At 48.5% G+C, this 19,924-nt stretch overlaps 2 protein-coding genes across 4 annotated transcripts in view; both read left to right on the forward strand.

Annotated features, from left to right (window-relative positions):
• The first annotated feature begins 2,542 nt into the window (after positions 1-2,542).
• Positions 2,543-7,906, forward strand: Bcdin3d (BCDIN3 domain containing RNA methyltransferase). The gene is made up of 2 exons (XM_052161011.1): positions 2,543-2,834; positions 6,543-7,906. Exons 1-2 carry the CDS (start codon positions 2,598-2,600, stop codon positions 7,167-7,169), a joined length of 864 nt encoding a protein of 287 aa, XP_052016971.1. The 5' UTR covers positions 2,543-2,597; the 3' UTR covers positions 7,170-7,906.
• A 10,222-nt stretch (positions 7,907-18,128) lies between these two features.
• Positions 18,129-19,924, forward strand: part of Nckap5l (NCK associated protein 5 like) — a 40,966-nt gene continuing 39,170 nt past the window's right edge. For 2 of the 3 annotated variants that reach the window (XM_052160995.1, XM_052160996.1), the window contains exon 1: positions 18,185-18,261. Coding sequence is in view for 1 of the 3 variants with exons in the window: in XM_052160994.1 (XP_052016954.1) it covers positions 18,217-18,261 (45 nt within the window). In the remaining 2 variants the exon portion in view is untranslated. Of the gene's footprint in view, positions 18,262-19,924 lie in introns of all 3 variants that reach the window. The other variant, XM_052160994.1, reaches the window with a different exon arrangement.

Genomic DNA, 19,924 nt, shown 5'->3' on the forward strand with positions numbered 1-19,924 from the left:
GGGCCAAAACAGGGTTCCTGTGTAGCTATTAAGCTCAAGCTTCTAGGTCTGTATCTTTTGAGAACTTCCCAGGAGTCTAGCAATGCTTGGAAACTCACTGGGTTTTGTTAAGATTTCAGAAAGCGCTACTTTGTTGCATTGGATTACTGTAGCTTTTACCCCTCACTCATGTGTCTCCCACTGTTGTATGCCACAGCAGTAACCATGAGCATTTCTGGCATCCAAGGAAGGTAAACCAGATTAGAAATGTCCTCCCTAGGGTTGTTAACACAAAGTCTAGTCACAGGCTCAGTCACTACTCAGTGCATGTGTGTAGAAACACTTTCCTGTGTACTGGTATCCACCCACCATGTGAATCACCCAGGGCTGTGGCCTGCATGTACACATCTAGGTCAGATTAGGGCATTGAACGTGTCCAACAGCACCTAGGACTGGAAGTCTGTGGGAGTGGAGAAGAGCGAAGGTTTTAGCACACACAAAGCCAGAATCTGGTCTGAAGAAAAATTTCCAATCACCAGCCACAGAAAATTATTAACAGAGAGTTTCCTTGCATACTGACAGCAATGAAAACAAGTTTATCCTATTGACAATACAGCACACATAATTATAACAGCACTGTGTGTGTGTGTGTGTGTGTGTGTGTGTGTGTGCAACTGCATGTATGTACTGAACACCCAGGGTCTTATAATTGGTGAGCTAGGCTCACCACTGAGCTATACCCCCAACCCTTTTACTAAAGTTTGGTTTAACTGTTTAAAGATAGAAGAGGATACAGATTTTGTTGGAGCCACTTGGGGAATTCTGCCCACGGTTCAGAACTAGTGCAGGGAAATAGGCAAAGCTGGGCAGTGATGGCACACACCGTTAATCCCAGCACTTGGGAGGCAGAGGCAGGCGGATCTCTTGTGAGTTTGAGGGCAGCCTGGTCTACAGAGTGAGTTCCAGAATAGTAGCCAGGACTACAGAGAACCCTGTCTCAAAAAAAACAAACAAACAAAAAGCCAAAACTCACGCGTCCAGAGGGTGAAGGGGGTCCTAGAACCCTGTTTGGACCCGTTGGTCCCTGTATGGATGCTTCAGTCGCTTACAAAATTTAGCAAATCATTAGCTGGGAGGTCTCCATAATATAGGCTGGTCAGAACACAATGCCACTGGTTGACTCTAATAGGCTGGACGCTCCTCACCTCTTACTGCATAGGCTGTGTGGCTTGGATAAGAACGGCCCCCAGGCTCTTATATCTGAAGGCTTAGTCACCAGGGAGTGGCTCTCTTTGAAAGGATTAGAAGGATTAGGACGTGTGGCCTAGTTGGAGGAAGTGTGTCACTGAGGAAGGTTTTGAGGTTTCCAAAGCCCAGGCTAAGCCCAGAGTCTCCCTTTCCCTGTGGATCAGGATCTAGCTCTGTGCTATGGCTTCCCTCCAAGATCATAATGGACGAAACCTCTGAAACTGTCGCAAGCCTCCAATTAATTTTTTTTAAATAAGAGTTGCCATAGTTACCTGTCTCTTTACAGCAATGGAACAGAGACTAAGGCAGACTGACTCCTCAGTCTCTCTCCTCACCAGCTTCCCCCACCCCTAGACCATATTTAAAACTTTTTAAGTATTACTATTTCTTAGTGTGTGTCCACATGTGTGGAGTCCAGTTGGCAAGGCATCTTCTTCAATTATTTTCCACCTTATCTTTTGAGACAGAATCTCTCAGTGAGCCTGCAGATCACCAGCGCAGCTAGGCTGGCTAGCCAGCAAACTCCTGAGATCCGCTAGCTTCTGCTTCCCCGGCTCTGGGATTTCAGGCATACACCATTACACCCCGCTTTTTATGTGGGTGTTTGGGATCCGAACTCAGGCACATGCTTATCCAGCAAGTATGTCCTGACTAAACCATTTTTACAGCCCTCAGCCCACTTTTGGTCTAAGTTTATCTCAAAACATCTCTTTCGATTTAACTCAGTTCTCCCTTCCATTTTATTTTTTCCCCCTAAACAGACACGGCTTATTACTTACTTGCAACTTGCACCGCTTTTATTCAACAAGTATTAACTGAACAACTGTGTGCCAGGATTTATGATAAATATAGGAGATTCACAGCTGAAAAGTATCAATGTTGCCGCTCCATCCTCTGGAGTGAAGTCTATAGTGACTAGGTCTGTCTGTCTCCCTGTGGCACCTCAAGGGATTAGAGTTTCCAGCTACATTTTACTAAACCAGGCTCAAGATCCTGTATCAATGTATCATTGTGTGGCCCGGTCTTAGGCCACACACACTCCCCAGACAAGGAATTCCTCTCCTTTGTTGCTCGCTCTGTGCATCTGAAAAGAAAGGAACTTGGACTAACTTCACTTTCAAGACTCCCCACAAACTCCTTGCTTTGGTCAGTGGCACAAGGTTCAACCTCAACTTGGGCAAGTCCGTTGGGGGGCGACCGCGCCCTCCAGTGGGACACAAACAGCCCGGACTAGGCATTGGAGTCTTCTCACCAACCTAGGTTCACCATGTTTCCGATCAGATCAGCGCACGCGCGCTGGCGCTGTGCTCGCCCTCTCCCGCCGTGGGTTCCAGACTTCCGGTTCCGCCCCGACCCTGGGACCGCGGGTGATGGCGGCAGCCGAGAAATTGTCAAAAGGGGGCGTTGAAGAAGCCGTGGAGGAAGAGGATCCGGGGGCTCTGCAGCCCGGGGCCGCCCCTTTCGGAAATTTCCCTCATTATTCCCGCTTCCACCCTCCAGAGCAAAGGCTCCGCCTTCTGCCCCCGGAGCTTCTGCGACAGCTCTTCCCTCCCGAGGGTCCCGAGAGGAGGCCGATCCTGGGGCTCGACGTGGGGTGTAACTCCGGGGTGAGTGACGCGGGAGGGATCGGAGCGCCGGGAGCCCAGTGGTGGTCAGCCTCCGTGGCGCTGGCCTGGGCGTGGCATCAAAACTCAAAGCCCAGAGTGGGCTTTTCTAGAATAGCGTGACAGACACGTTCACGTCCCAGCCCTCCCTCTGGGGTCCCAGCCCTCCCTCTGGGGCCCCACCACTGAGTGAGGAATCTTGAGCAATCCACAATTCATTCCAAAAATTCCCGCCAGACCGCTGGGGAGGAGGACCGTCCGATCTGGACTTCCGGCGTGTGCCTCCTTTTCTGATTTGCTGGTCTTCTTGGCTGGGGAACGGGACCCACATCTGGGAATCCTGGCTCCTAAAAGAGAAGAGCCAGGGTGACAGAATCCTGTCTGAAACTCGAGGCTTTATATCTACCGTGCAGGACAGACCTGGAGCCAGGTCCTTATTTACTTAAACTTGTGCTAACAGAGTACAACGGTGAACAGTAGAGAGGGATCAAGAAAGAAAATAGATCATTCTGCTAGAGGAGGAAGGCCTTAACCACCTTCCCACCGCAAAGTGTTTTCAGACATGTAATGATTAAAATCAAACCACAGAAAAATAAGGAAATGCCAATCTCGCCTATTTGTAGCTAGTTAGTGGATGTGTCAGTGAAGCAGGCAGTTTTACCCCGAGATGGCAAATGGTTAGGACCCTCCACCATCCGCTCCTCGTTCCCATCACCACATGGTCTGGGGATAGAGAGACCTTGACGATGATGGTCTTTCGCCCACGTGTAATTCTAGCTCTCAGGAGACAAGTACGGGCATTCCTACAAGTCTGAGGCTAGCCTCGGCTACTGAGACCGTGTTTCCAAAACCTACAAAAAAGAGACATTGGTGGGTAGTGAAGACCTTGAGGGACTCAGCTGAGGAGAGCTTTTGGATATAGACTGGAATAAGCAGCTGGGTGTGTATCCTTGTAAAGGTCGCCATAATAAAGGAAAACAGATAATGAAAACATTTTTTAAAAAAGATTTTAAAATTGCCCTGGTCTACAGAGTGAGTTCCAGGACAGCCAGGGCTATACAAAGACACCCTGTCTCGAAAAACCAAAAAAAAAAAAAAAAAAAAAAAAAAAAATTGCAGTGTACATAGAAGCGCAGTAGAAAGGACACAGTTGCAATTGACTAAGGCAGTTGTTCTTAAGTTTATTTTTGAACATTTATTTATTTATGCATTTATCCATTCGTTTTTGTTTTACACAGATCTCGCTGCATAGCCATACTGCCCTCAATATGGAGACCGTGCTGGCCTCAAAAAAACAGGGTCAGATAGGAGGGAAGCACTCAGGGTAGGAGGAAATTTAGTGGCGTGGTGTGGGTCCATGTGCCTTCAACTGTGACTTTGAATAACATTGTTAATTAGCGTGACTTTGCAGTTTATTAGAGACACAGAACCTCAGCCTTTCCCCCCATCGACTAAGTCAGCATCAGTACTTTAAGATGGCCCCCTATGCCGGTAAGTTAGAAAGGGCGCTAGGGATTCAGCTCCATTCTTCAGAGTGCTGCTCTTCCAGAGGACCTGAGTTCTGTTCCCAGCATCTTTGTAGGACACTTCACAACCACCTGGAACTCCAGTTCCAGCAGATCAGAAATCCTCTTCTGGCCCCTCTGGGCACCTGTACACATATAGCATATGTGAGCACTAGGACACATACATGCACATACAAAAGGTAATTTTAGAAATAGTTAGAAAAGCCTGGTGTGGAAAAAAAGGAACTTAATGTAGCCGATGTCTTATTATTATTAGTGGCCATGTGACTATAGCTAAGTAAATAACCACTATCCATAATTTTTAAAATGTGGAGTTTAATGCGAATTATTCTATACTTTCATAAAAGTACATAAAACCTAAGTCTGTACTTTATAAATTAGAAGGCAGACACTGTTATGGCCGCTGTCAGAGCAAAAAAAATGAAGCCTTGTCAGTCGCCAGAGACCTTATATGCTGTGTTCTATCTTAAAAGCCCCCTGGACCCCGGTAACAATTAGCGTATCATTGTCTTGCTTTTGTTTATATATTAATATTACTCATTTTCTTTTTATTTTATTTTTTATTTGATATATTCTTTATTTACATTTCTTATTTTTTTATCTTACCCATTTTCTTTTTCAAGACAGGGTTTCTCTGTGTAGCCCTGGCTGTCCTGGAACTCACTCTGTAGACCAGGCTGGCCTTGAACTCAGAAATCCGCCTGCCTCTGCTTCCCAAGTGCTGGGATTAAAGGCTTGCACCACCACCACTTACTCATTTTCTAACCCTAAACAATATATTTTAATTTTCCCACTTAGGGATTTTGTGTAAAGGAAAACTTGCATGGCAGCACATTCCTGTCATGCCAGCGTCTGGGAGACTGAACTGCTAAGAGACCAGCCTGGTCTACACAGTGAGACTTACTTTAAAAGAGAGAGAGAGAGAGAGAGAGAGAGAGAGAGAGAGAGAGAGAGAGAGAGAGAGAGAGAGACTTGCCATACATCATCTGTTTTCACCGTGACTTGGTTTTCTCTTCAGCAGTATGTCTTTGAAAGCGTTCCCCTCAGGCGCCATCGAGCCGAGCTCCTCCGCTTTCCTGTACCACTAATAACCCCGCCACAGTCACACTTGCCAGGGCTGCTGCTAATGAACGGCTGAGCGGTTCCCACCACATGTGTTCTTCACCTGCATGAGAAGTGGCAGAGGTGGCAGGGAAATGCCGTGCAAGAGACTACACGCAAACCACGAGTTTGAATTAGTTACAGTCAGGGGGAAGAGGTGGTATCTCTCTTGAGAGTCAGAGGCCTGCTAAGATGGGTGCTGAGGTCAGATCATTACACTCTGGCTAGAAACACTCGCAGAGACTTTTAAGAACAGTGGCTTCAGAGGTGGAGGTGTTTTCAGGAGGTGACGCAAGCTCACACTGTAGAGGTGAAGGCCAGATGAGAGCTTCCTAGAGCCCAGACCCTGCCAACTCCCACCATCCGAGAAACAGGTTTTTACAAGATGCTACTCTATTTGACACCTTCCTGAAAAGGGGCAGCACTCACACTTCCGGAGTACTTTCCTTTGGATATGAGATACCCAGAAAAGGATAATGAATTTGCCAATATATCATTTAAACTGGGGACACTGCCCTGGGCTCTGCTGCCTTTGTCACATCATTTGGTCTATAACTTCCAACAGTACAACTCAATCTGTTGTCAGGGTATGAGTAGCCAGGCACGGGTAGTGAAATCGGCAGTTCAGGGCTGTCCTCAGCTATAGAGTGAGTTTGAGTTGAGTCACTTAAGACTGATTTAAAAAGAAAGGAAGGAAGCTGAGCAGTGGTGGCGCATGCCTTTATTCCCAGCACTTGGGAGGCAGAGGCAGGCGGATTTCTGCGTTCGGGGCCAGCCTCGGCTACAAAGTGAGTTCCAGGACAGCCAGGGATACACAGAGAAACCCTGTCTCAAAAAAACAAAAAAAAAAAGGAAGAAAAAGAAAAGTTAAAACTGAATGTAGGGTACAGGGTGAGTGCATTATAGCATGCAACCCCTAGGGGGCACTAAGAGTCTGCTCCTGAAAAATGTATCCTCTATAGATTATTAAAGAGCCTCACTTCCAGTACAGGCAGAGGTTAGTGGCAGTCTCAAAGGATGAGAGGTTTCTTTTCCACTCGCTGTTAGAGAGCTGCAATGACAAGGCTCTTTTGGATTCCTCTAGGATCTGAGTGTGGCTTTGTACAAACATTTCCTTTCCCCACACGATGGGGAGACATCCGGCGCTTCCAGAGAACTCCGCCTCCTCTGCTGTGATATAGATCCAGTCCTTGTGGAGCGGGCTGAGAAAGACTGTCCCTTTCCTGATGCTTTGACCTTTATCACCCTGGACATCATGGATCGAGAGAACAGGAAGCTTCCCTTGAGTTCTTTCTTAAGCCAGTTTGAGCGTTCCATTTTTGACATCGTCTTCTGCATGTCAGTAACCATGTGGATTCATCTGAACCATGGGGACCGTGGTTTGCACGAGTTCCTGGCCCACGTCTCCTCTCTCTGCAGCTACCTCCTCGTCGAGCCACAGCCCTGGAAGTGTTACCGGGCAGCTGCAAGACGCCTACGCAAGCTGGGACTCCACAATTTTGATCACTTCCGCTCCCTGGCCATCCGAGGTGATATGGCCAGCCAGATCGTGCGCATCTTGACGCAGGACCACGGGATGGAGTTAGCCTGCTGTTTTGGCAACACCAGTTGGGACCGAAGTCTTCTACTCTTCAGAGCAAAGCACACCCACGAGACTCAGGCAATCCCCGAATCGTCGACAAAAGAGACACGGACAAATTTAAGATTCTGAAGACAATGGGACAGACCAGTAAGGGGATACCGTGGAGCTTTTACACTGAGAATCATGTTTGCATCCTGGAGACATCGGGCAGCCTTGAGACCTGGCAGGAGCTTTTGGTAAAGTGTCTGAAGCAAGCAGCTGAAAGACACTGTGTCTGTGTTCCCGGTCGGTCGTTTGGAATAGTCCCCGCTGGGAATGAGTTCAAAGAGCAGTGAGCGAGGCAGCTGGATGGAGATCGTGTTCCCGAAGAGTGAAACTTCTTTTTTGAAAGTTGTTTTGTTTGCTGAGGATCTTTAGGTGTGTTCAGCAGCACGCCTATCACCGAACCTTACCTCCAGTTCTGAGGGTTATGTATTAAAAAAGAAAGAAAGAAAAAAAAGACTGTGTCGTTTCTTTGAGCTCCTTAAAATCTGATCTGGTTTCTTCAGGCATTTTCTGGACATACTGGACCTGCCTTGTGGCAGAGCCTCACAACGAATGTGCGTGACGACGAGATGCTGGCCCGGCTACAGGAAGTGGCCAGTCGGAGGATACCTAGAGCCGGAGGAGCCTTGGCACAGTACTTGCAGATACTAGAAAGATGTGCCAAGTGGCATGTAAAACCCACTTAGACGCTGCGTGTAGTGGTGGATGCCTGTCATTCAGGCACTTGGCGGGCCGGGGCAGGAGGATCAGGAGTTCAAGGACAGCTTTGGCTATATAGTTTGAGGCCAGCCTGGGCTATATGAGCCCCTGTCCTTTTTTTATAGAAAGAAAGAAAGAAAGAAGAAAGAAAGAAAGAAAGAAAGAAAGAAAGAAAGAAAGAAAGAAAGAAAGAAAGCAAGCTAATGACAACAGAAATTTATGGCTCTAGGTGAAGCTTAATCAGAGTTTACCAAACTCTTACAAAGTTTGATCCCCACAATAAAAATAAAGTTTAAATTATGAACCCTGAGGTAGATAGCAATTTGGATCTGCAATACAGCTCAGTAATCTCATTTTCCTTACCACCACCACCTGCCACCACCCCATCCCCCACCCCTCACTCCTCAGTCCCCCCACCCCAGGAGCTTGCAGACACTTGATTCCCCCCCTCCCCCCCCCCCCCCGGCCTGGTTCTGTTGTGTTTTTACTTTTTTGTTTGTTTGTTTGTTTGGTTTGGTTTTGGTTTTGGCTTTTTGGATTTGTTTTTTTGTTGGTTTTTTTTTTTTTTTGAGACAAGGTTTCTCTGTGTAGCCCTGGCTGTCCTGGAACTCACTCTGTAGACCAGGCTGACCTCGAACTCAGAAATCTGCCTGCCTCTGCCTCCCAGAGTGCTGGGATTACAGGCATGCGCCACTACCACCTGCCGCCTGCCAGACTTTTGTTTTTTTTAAGATAAGGTATCTATGTAGCCTTAACTGTCTTAGTTTAGATATTTTCTGTGTATTTTGTTTTGTCTGCCTAAGTATGCACCATCTGCATGCAGTTCCCAAAGAGACCAGAAGAGGGCATCAGATCCCCCGGGACAAGTTAACTGATGGCAGTGAGCCACTCCCAGGTGTCCTTGGACTCCTGAGTCTGCAAGAGCAGCCAATGCTATTGGCCACTGAGCCATCTCTCCAGCCTCATGCTGGCCATTTTTAAATATACAGTTCCATAGCATTGAGTACATTCACAGTGAAGGTTCTGTTTTTAGCAGACACCTTGATTCTGACACAAGTGGATAAGACAATACTTTTGACAGCTTAGGATTCTGTCTAGCCTCCCAGAGAAAGGCCTTCTGATCATTTAACGTACCCACACCCTACTGGCTCTGAAATATACTGGTAGCCCACCCCCCAGGGTTCCAGACTAATATTTTCCTGTTTTGTACTCATAATCTCTCTAAAGTAATTATTAGGCACCTCAATTATATCACTACATATCCCAAAAGCAAACCAACCCCACTTCCAAACCTACCCTTGGCCCACTGTGGTATTTATTTATTGCACACCCTAGGAACTTCAATTGGCTCCTTTCTACTCCCCATGTTGAAAGAGGTGCAAAGCCCAGCAAATCCTCCAGCAGCGTGGAAATCCCGTTCACTGCATCTGTGTGGCCGCCGGCACTGCCTTCCGATCTGGGTCCCGTCTGCCTTCAGCCATAGTTTTACAGCTGAGACAGTGCCCTCCACTTCCTAAGCCCAGATGAACTGTGGGGTGAGGAGGAACTTTGTGGAGGAACCAAGAATAAGGCGCTGTGACTTGGTGACAGCACTCTGCTAACAGGCCACAGGCCACAAGTACGTGCATAAGACAGAAGGGGGAACGGCAGAGACTGCAAATCTTACTGTATCTCATCATTTGTTGTTTTTTTCAGGATAAGGAAGTGTCTCCACAAACTCTGATCGAGGGCCACCGAACATTTTAGATGTAGAGGACAGTGGGAATTTCCGGAAGAGAAAAGAGACCAGATCTGGATGGCCTCAGATCGATCACAGTGGAAGATGGAGCTAAGTCCCCATGCTCTCTGCACCTCATAACCTTGTGGCTCTGAAGAGAGTGTGAAGAGAGCCGGGTGAAGGCCCGTCACCAAGGTTGTGCAGAGGCTATATTTAGCACCATAACAGACTGCATAACCGACTCCCAAGATGTCCACATACCATCCTGGGCGCCCGGGAAGGTTATAGCAGAAGGCGCTTTACCGATGTGATTAAGGATGTTGAGACAGGGAGGGTGGCTGGGATCCCTTGCCACAGTAGTTGTAATAACAGAAGTTTGGGTGGTAACAAGGAAGGACTGTAAACCGAGAAATGCAGGCAAGGAAACAACCCTCCCGTGAGTCTGTAGAAGGCATGCAGCGCCGATACCGTAATTCTCAATTTCTGGCTGCTAGGATTCTAAAAATAAGCGTTATGTTGTTTCAGGCCACTAAGCTTGTGACACGTCACAGCAAGAAAGCAATCCTAACACGAGCTTCTTACTGCAGGACTGGCTCAAAGGCCTCAAATGGAGCCTGGTCCAAGCAACTGTTTAGGTTTTTGTGTTGTGTCTGTAGCCCTGGCTTTCCTGGAACTCACTCTTTAGACCAGGCTGGCCTCCCAACCCACAGAGATCCACTGCACTGCCTCTGCCTCCAGAGCACATGGGATCCCAAACAACCCCATGGCAGAAAATGGGCCGAGTGACCAAAGGATATGCAGAGGCTTCACCTCTGTGTGTGCAGTTGAGGACAGGCAGCCATGAAAGCCTTTTGCTAGTGGCGTGCTACCGAGTAGTTGGGTAGGAACCGTTCACACCACTTCATTACAGCCCATGTGGCAGTCAGAAGAAAACGTGTAATTGGTGCTCATAAAAATGAGGCCCCGGAACCAAGCAGACAATGACTGCTCGATCCCCTCAGAGCCACAGAGACCTTGAGAATGTCATCCTTATGTCAAACAGCGTAACTAAGGCCCCGGCACCGAGGGCGTGGACATAGGAACGAGCCTGGACATACGTTAACATTTACAAAATCACCAGCTGGGTGTAACCTCCGCACTTGGGAGGCTGAGTCTGGGGACGGTATGGACTATTCCTCAGAGCTCCAGGCCCTGTATCCAAAAGCAGATGCCAGCTAACGGCTAAGGGGATCACAGAGCTTCAGAAAGGGAAGCCTGCGTCCTGGGGTGCAGTCAGCAGAGAGGTGAGAAGCTGCTGAGAGGATGTGGAATGACAGGCAAGAAGCCTGGAGAAAGGGACCGTGTGGCCAGGGCACACGGAATGAGCTCCCCACAGGCAGGCGTCAGAACAAAAGCAACTGTTTTTACGTTTTCATTATTTATTTATATTATTATAATTGCATGGGATGTGTGTGAATGCAGTGTGAGTGCATTGTGTGCACATGAATGCAATGTGTGTATGAGTGCAGTGAGTGCAGTGTATGAATGCAGTGAGTGTGTGAGTGCAGTGGGGGGTGCAGTGTTTGTGGGTGGGTACAGTGTGCATATGAATGCAGTGTATGAATGTAGTGTGTGTGAGTGCAGTGTGTATGACTGCAGTGTGAATGACTGCAGTGTATATGTGAGTACTCTGACTGCAGTTCGTGAGTGCAATGTGAGTGCAGTGTGTGTGAGTGCAGTGTGTTTGTGAGTGCAGTGTGTGTGTGTGAATGCAGATGCATATGCACCATATAGAAAGACAACCCCCAGGTGTCACTCTCCCTCCACTGTGGTCCCTGGTATCAAACTCAGGTCATCCGGCCTGTGTGGCAGTAGCATTTACCTGCTACGCCATCATTTTTTTTTTCTTTTTTTAGAAAGGGTTTCTCACTGAGCCTGGGGCCCACTGATTAGCTAGACTAGCTGACCAGCAAGCCCCAGGGGTCCTTCTGTGCCTGTCCCTGCCTCTGCCTCCCCAGAACTAGGGTTCCAGGCACAAGCTGCCTCACACGGCCAACTTTTTATGTGGGTACCAGGGACCCAAACTCAGGTCCTCACACTTGTACTGACTGAGAGGAATCCCCACCCCTATGCGCACTGTGTATACATGGTGTAAGTATGAGTTCATATGGGGTATACGCAAATACAGTGTGCAAATACAGTGTGCGTGTGCGTACGTGTGTGTGCATGCGGGGGGCAGGGGGGAGGGTGAGCGAGGAGGGGAGTGCTTATTGTGGCCAGAGATGGACATCAAGTGTCTTTCTCTACCGCTCCTTTCAGACACAGTCTGTCATCAAACCTGGAGCACATTGGCTAACTAGGCTATCTGGTCAGTGAACTCCAAGGGCCCCTCCCTGCACACTGCTGGTGTTACAGATTGCGCCACCACACCATGCTTTTCTTTACAAGAGTGCTAATGATCTTTGTTTTTAAAGATTTATTTATTATTATATGTAAGTACACTGTAGCTGTCTTCAGACACACCAGAAGAGAGCATCGGGTCTCATTACAGATGGTTGTGAGCCACCATGTGGTTGCTGGGATTTGAACTGAGGACCTTCGGAAGAACAGTCAGTGCTCTTAACCTCTGAGCCATCTCTCCAGTCCGTGCTGAAGATCTTAACCTTGTGTGCAGTTTACTGACTGAACCATCTCCCTGGCCCTGTGTGCGCGTACTTCTGAAAGATTAAATTTAAACAATTTTCTAAATTAAGCCATGCCTTTCCGTAGCTGACTAAAATGGCTCTCGTGGATATCCAATCGCCTTGTGCATCTATCTCTATCTGCCTAGTCTTTCCTCTAACCACACAGCCAAGATTCTTGGAAGATATAACTGCTTCGTGTCTCCATTACTTACTGGGTACGTCTTTCTCAACTGTTCGAGATCTGGTTCTGCCGGTCTCCCATGATGTGTGGCTAAAGTCAACAAGAGTGATTGTCCTGACCCAACTTCTGGCTCACTGGAAACCAGTTGGTCTTTGGACATCCGGCTTGGATGCTGGTGATGGCGGTCCTCCCGTCGAGTGCTGGTGGTGCACAGGGTCCTATTCCGGCACCCCGTTCTCCTCCTGCATGACTTCCTCCACCCTGGCTCAGTTGCCCCCCCCCCCCCCCCCCCGTTTTAATGACTCATAGATTCCAAATCCTCTCTCTTTGTTTTAAAAGATTTATTTCATGTATATGAGTACACTGTAGCTGTTTCCAGACACACCTGAGGAGGGCATCAGATCCCTTTACAGATGGTTGTGAGCCACCGTGTGGTTGCTGGGATTTGAACTCAGGACCTCTGGAAGAGCAGTCAGTGCTCTTAACCACTGAGTCATCTCTCCAGCCCCCAAATCCTCTCCTGAACCTCAAAATTATTTATCCAAAAGCCTACATTACTACTTCCAACCTTTTAAAAAAATTTTTTTATGGGTTTGGGCATTTTGTCTTCACGTGTGTCTGTGTTCTACATGCCTGCCTGGCACTTGCATGGCCAGAAGAGGGTGTCAGGTCCCCCGTACCTCGAGTCACAGGTCATAGTGAACGTCCACATGAGTGCTGGGAATCGAACCTGGGTCTTCTAGAAAAGCACCCAGTGCTCTCAACCTCTGAACCATCTATCCTGCCCCACCCCAACCTTTATTGGGGGGGAGGGCTGCTATATATTCACTACCCATAATGCCATGTATCATAAAGACATGCATCTTGACGGTGTTCATCCTTCCACACCACCCCTTCCTCTATTCCTGCTAGTGTCCTCTTCCCGGTCTCTCTTCCGCTTTCACCTCATGTAAAGAAATGCATCTCAGCATCCTAACCTTTCCACATCATGGAATGCAGAGGAAATGGTGGGATTCTCTATGCCGGATGATACAATACAGTGTGGGCAGCATTGTCCAGGGGAACTTGCATTGTCCTAAGGATTGAGGTTAATGTGCAGTATATTTTTAGCCTCTCCTGTGGAACAGCAGCAGCTGGGAAGGGAACACTGGGAAGCAGACACTGGGGAGGGAGCATTGGGAAGGGAGCACTAGGGAGGAGGCACTGAGGGAAGGAAGCACTGGGGAGGGAGCACTGCTCACCGTGGGCAGGCATTTCCAGTCAGGTACCTTCTGGGCATTTCAGTGTCCACCTGTTTAGAAGTAAGCACACCATCTAAACCTCTTCTATTCCAGCATCTTTATGTTGGGGAGCAGCTCTACTGGCTGCAAAGTATGTTGTTAAAGGTCTTGGCCTCCTCTCGGCTTCCCTCCACCTATGGCTATGTGTGCCATTTTCTTTGTTTGGTGTTGGTGTTTGGTTTATTGAGACATGGTATCTCTATTATGTTGCTCTGGCTGTCCTGAAACTCAGTATGTAGACCCGGCTGGTCTTGAGCGCTCAGAGATCCTTCCAGAGGCGGGATAAAGCCATGCAGCACCGTCCCTGCCTTCCTGTCTCTCTGTTTCTAATGCCCATCACATCTACCACCGTCCCGGCCACACCATATAGAGTTTCCTTCTTCTCCCCAATTGTTATAAAGTTTTCTGTCTGGTGGCCCTGACTTCAGTCTAATCTCTGTCTGCACCGTGACAACAGTGATCCTTCCAAAATATAGACCTGAAGCCAAGTTTAGTGGTGCACACCTTCAATACCAGCATTGGGAGGCAGAGGCAGGCAGATCTCTGAGTTCAAGGACAGCCAGTTTTTATATAGGAGTTGTTCTCAACCCATGGGTCAAGACCCCTTTGGGGGTTAAATGACCCTTTCTTTTTGTTTTGTTTTGTTTTTTGATTTGTTTTTTTTCAAGACAGGGTTTCTCTGTGTAGCCCTGGCCGTCCTGAAACTCACTTTGTAGACCAGACTGGCCTCGAACTCAGAAATCAGCCTGCCTCTGCCTCTCAGAGTGCTGGGATTACAGGTGTGCGCCGCCACCGCCCAGTAAATGACCTTTTCACAAGAGTCACAAATCAAATACCCTACAGATATTTACATCACAATCCATAACAGCAGCACAATTACAGTTATGAAGTAACAACAAAAATAATCTTACAGTTGGAGGTCACTACAACATGAAGAACTGTACTAAAGGGGTCACAACATCAGGAAGGTTTCAAATCACTGTCACTGGGAATTCCAGGCCAGCCAGGGTTACACAATTAGACCCTATCTCAAAACACACACACACACACACACACACACACACACAATGTAATTCTCAGCATACATCCCACTGGCTCTACCCAAACCCTTACCTAAAGCCAAGCGAGGAAGGATCTGCTTCGTTTTTAGAATAAAGCACACTTCTCACATTGATTATACCTCCAAGCCATCCCTGCTACTCAGCCTGATACTCTATGCACAATGCCAATGCCGGCTTAGAATGAAGGCTCAGTAAAAACTGATGGGGACTGAGCCCAGGACCTCACACATCCTAGACAAGTGCTCACCCACCAGCAATATCCCGACCCTTGATTTACTTTTTATTTTGAGATAGGGTGTGATTTAGTTACCTAAACTGACCTTTGAACTAACTCTGTAACCCAGGCAGGCCTTGCATTTGTGATCTTCCTGAGTAGCAGGGTCTTTAAGCCTGGACCACCAGGTCCAACTCAGAAAGAAAGAAAAGAAAAGAAAAGAAAAGAAAAGAAAGAAAGAAAGAAAGAAAGAAAGAAAGAAAGAAAGAAAGAAAGAAAGAAAGAAAGAAAGAAAGAAAGGGAGAGGAGGGGAGAGGAGAGGAGAGGAGAAGTACTTGGGAGGCAGAGGCAGGTGGATTTCTGAGTTCGAGGCCAGCCTGGTCTACAGAGTGAGTTCCAGGACAGCCAGGGCTATACAGAGAAACCCTGTCTCAAAAAAAAAAAAAAAAAAAAAAAAAAAAGAGAGAGAGAGAGAGAGAGAGAGAGAAAGAGAGACAGAGAGAAGAAAGAGATGGAGAGATGGAGAGCCAAGATCCTGAGTTCAAATCCCAGCAACCACATGGAGGCACACAACCATCCGTAATGAGATCTGACACCCTCTTATGGAGTTAGAAGACAGCTATAGTGTACCAACATATAATAAATAAATAAATCTTTTTTAAAAAAAAAAGAAAAAAAAATAAATTCAAGGATGTGGGCGGGTCCATTATATCTTACAGGTGAGAGATTTCAAAGTATATTGGTGATGGCTTACTCCTGCTGAGAAAATTAACTAAACACTAGTCCACTCCTTTCTCCTCCTTAGTGGCAGTAGTGGCATCTAGATTGTGTCCTGGAGTTGATCCAACCTGAAAAATAGGTTCGGGTATTCTGAGAAGCTAGGCAGCAACCCAACAACCTCTTAATGCCAGGAGTTCTAAACTCAGGCCATCTTCTTAACCAGTACAACAGTAAGGTGACTAAATGTCAGTCTCTGAAGAGGGAAGATACCCAGCTCTGAATGAATGGTTAACTACACAGTATCAAAGCAGAGAATGTGAGAAGCCAGCTCAGAACTTACAAGTATGTGTTGCTCTTGCAAAGGACCAGGGTTAAGTGTCAGCACTAACAAGGTGGCTCACAATCATCCATAATTCAGTTCCCGTAGATCTGATGTCCTCATATGACCTGTGTGGGCACGAAGCACTCAAGTGGTGCACAGACTTACATGCAGGCAACACACCCATGTGCAAAAAATAAATCTAAAAAAAAAAAAAAAAAAAAAAAATCCGGGCTGGAGAGATGACTCAGCGCTTAAGAGCACTGACTGCTCTTCCAGAGGTACTGAGTTCAAATCCCAGCAACGACATGGTGGTTCACAACCATCCGTAATGAGATTTGATGCCCTCTTCTGGAGTGTCTGAAGACAGCTACAGTGTACTTACATATAACAATAAATAAATCTTAAAAAAACAAACAAAATAAAACACTCTAAACTGGGCAGTGGTACATGTCTTCAATCCCAGCACTCAGGATGCAAAGGCAGATGGCTCTCTTAGTTCGAGGCCAGCCTGGTCTAGAGAGAATTCCAGTAAACCCAGTCTCAATAAGCCAACCAAACAAACAAACAAAAAAAACCCAATCTAGATGTCATTTGCTTCCAAAAATGCATTTACTTGCAAACATTCAAAATAGTTAGAGCCAGGCGGTGGTGACGGACGCCTTTAATCCCAGCACTTGGGAGGCAGAGACAGAGGCAGAGGCAGGCGGATTTCTGAGTTCGAGACCAGCCTAGTCTATAGAGTGAGTTCCAGGACAGTCAGGGCTACACAAAGAAACCCTGTCTTAAGAAAAAAAAAAGTTAGAAATGCCTGACAGACTTAAGACTTCCATCCCAAGGCACAACAACAGCAGATACATCATTTGAGTTGGACGTCAAAGCCCTTTGAGCGGAAAATGTGTCTGATTATTGTTACACTCCCAGGGTCAGCCCACTAATCCCTATTTAGTAAATACTGGATGACCAGCCAGGGATTAATCAGTTCTGTAGTATCCAAAGGCGCCTAATCGAACAACAAGAAACAAGATGAGGAGGGAGTGGAAGGAAGGCTGTAGATTTGGCTCCACAACAGAGTGTCTGGTGTGTGTAAAGCTCTAGGCCTGGTGGCACACCTGCAGTCCTAACACCTACTATGACAGAAACAATATTAATAAAATAAACATTGTGTCCAAAGATACCTTTGAATTCCCTTGTGTGGAACTCAGAAAACGTGCACATCCAGGCCAGTCAGTACAGCAGTGCAGATAGTTAAGGATTATAAGGTGTCTACAGAAGGGCAAATAAATGCTTAAGGATCAAAACGAAGACAGAAGGATCATGGCAAGTTCAAGGTCAGCCAGACTTATATCATGAGTTTATGTGGACAGCCAGGGTTAGAGACCCTGTCGCAGCAATACAGTAACAACACACAGATCAATGATAACGGGACTGAGTTCTTAAGTTGCAAGGGCCTGCCTGCATAAGTTAATTAGTATGTTTTCTCCATGCCAGTGATTGAATTGCACTTCCCTCTTCCCCGATAGAAAATAGTTAAAAACCAACCACAGTCTCTTTTTTTTCTGCACTACAAATCTGCCTGCCTCTGCCTCACAAGTGCGAGGATTTCTCATGAGCAACCACGCCTGGGTCTGCCTTGCCTCTTAAACCCCTTGCTTTCTACACGGGTGCCTGTTCCTTGCTTCCAGTTTCCAGATTTCTGGGAGGTCCCCGACCTAGAGATGGAAGAGAGGCGGGTGCATTTAAGGCCAAGGAGACACTCAGACCTTATCCTGTAGATTTGCACCTAACACGTATGCAGCAAATTACAAACACGCTCTCAACCACATACACGTGCACGCCCAGACCCACGGAAGCAGACGCGCATGCCCGAGGGCCCGCGCAAACCTACTTAGTTTTCTCTGTTCTAAATGCCCCGGCTCCAGTCCTGCTCGGCCCGGCCTGGCACCCCGACCCTCAGCACTGGGTAGGCTTTGCAGGTCGGCTCCCGCCTGAGGAAGAGTGTTTCTCCGCAGCGGGGGAGGGGAGGCCCTGCCCACCCGGGCGGAAGCGGCGCGCGCCGGCCGGGCAGACTTAGCTCTCGTCCTGGGAACATCTGGACAGAGCTGGGAGGGGCGCGCGCCCAGGCTGAGATTGGATTGGCTGAGCTGGAGGAGAAAGGCGTGGTCTAGGCGAGGGGCGGGGCTCATTGGCCCCTTTAAAGCCTTGACATCAAGAGGCGGCTCCGGTACCCCCCTTTTTCTGCCCCCCCCCAGGCCCGCCCGCCCCCGAGATGCGGCCATGGACCTTGTGGACCAAGCCAGCCGAGCTCAGCACCTGATTTCGGTAAGTTCAGGCCTGTTTGGCATTTAACGGGCTGTGAGGCGGGAGGTGGGGGGGACTCACGCCCCGGGCGGGGGCCGCGGAGTGTGGAGTGAAAGGCTCTCGTGGCAGCTTTGGCTGGAACGGGCAGTGAGGCTTCCGGCCCACACCTCGACGCCTGCCAGCCCCTTGCGCCGCAGTCTCCCAGGAGGGGTCCTGTTGTGACTTTGTCCACCCCCCACCCCACCCCCTCCCGCCCCCTGCGCCATCCTCGCGCACACTCGGTGGCCCCGGAAGGGAAACTTTTGGGAGTGGGGGATGTTCCGGTGGCGGGTGTCCCTCCCTCTTTGAAAGCACTGACCTTGCCCCCACTGCGCATCCCACCCTCCCCGTATCCCACGGTCCCGGTACCGTTTAGCGGTGCTGGGTTGCGGAGGGAGGGGGCTCTCCCCAAGGCGCAGGCGCAGACTGCAGCCCGGGGCACCCCATCGCACTCCTTCCAGTCCCCGTGGCCCGGGGCTGTAGGGCGTGGGGGAGGCGGGGAAAGGCGGAGTGACCGGGTCTTGGGAACCACCCTGCTGAGGCTCTGAGGGGCTGTGGGAAGAAGGGAACCCGACAACCTGCATGCTGAATAGATGCTGAGCGAAGGAGATGGGTTGGGCTGGAGTAAGGGACTGGGCAGTTCCGACTGAAAAGGTTTCTGGGTTTGGGCTAGGGTGCTAAAAGAATGCAGAGAATTTATTTGTACCTAACATTCCCTTGGTTTAGCAAGCCCAGGAAAGCGGCTGTTGGGACCCCAACTCCCTCTGTTTATGTCCTGGGCAGAAGGCACCTCTTGTCTCTCTAGCCTTGGCGCTGTCCCAAGGGCACAGAAGGCCTTCATCTCCCAAGTCTGGTTTTCCAGAGAGCTCAGATGAACCCACCCAGCCTGTCCAGCAGCTGCTTTTTAAAGACCGCCTTCCTCAGGAGCCAGAGGTCTCAGGCTTGAGGGCTTCCTTAGGTTTAGAGGCAATCTCTGATTTCCCTCTCCGCGAACTCTCCCTTCTCCAGTGGGTCCTTCTGCTTAACACAATTGTTAGCCAGAGGAAGTGGTTGGAGACAGAGGCCGGCAACCAGGACTGGTCTGAGGAACCTTGGGGAAAGAATCTCTCACTATTGTGTGCGTGCTCAGGCCTCTGAGGGGGGAAGTGAGCCTTGCACAATTGCTTTGTTGTAGACCTTCTTCTATCTTCCAGGACCCCCTCCCCATCTGGTCTGAAAGCCTGGCTCTCAGATTTTTAATCCCTAGTGTGTGAGCAGAGTTCCTTGTCGAGATGCATTCCCACATAGACTGTTTGGTTTTGTTTCCAGCGCCTGTAGTCTACCTAAGGTGTCTTTGGCTCTACAGCATTCTCCAGCTCTAGCCTTTGAGAGAGAGTTGGGTTTCTGAGAAGGGACGCATTTCATCATAAGGCGGAGAATATTTGTGTATGTGCACTGAGTTGCCGTCAGGATGGCCAGAGCCAGAAGCTATGGACCCTTGCAGCCTGCGCTATGACCTTGAGCAAGAGAGTTTGCTTCTATTGAGCACAATTTCCTTCATCTTCAGGTCTCAGCAGTCGGACCAGAAAGATCTAATCCTCCCCACCACACATACACACACACACACACACACACACACACACACACACACGGAGGTGGAGAAGGG

The sequence above is a fragment of the Apodemus sylvaticus genome, chromosome 17 (assembly GCF_947179515.1).
Source record: "Apodemus sylvaticus chromosome 17, mApoSyl1.1, whole genome shotgun sequence".
In the NCBI taxonomy this organism is placed as follows: domain Eukaryota; kingdom Metazoa; phylum Chordata; class Mammalia; order Rodentia; family Muridae; genus Apodemus; species Apodemus sylvaticus.

Coding starts and splice junctions, on each gene's coding strand:
- Bcdin3d (XM_052161011.1), top strand. CDS start 2,598: ATGGCGGCAGCCGAGAAATTGTCAAAAGGGGGCGTTGAAGAAGCCGTG. Junction 2,835..6,542: donor ACGTGGGGTGTAACTCCGGG/GTGAGTGACGCG, acceptor GGATTCCTCTAG/GATCTGAGTGTGGCTTTGTA.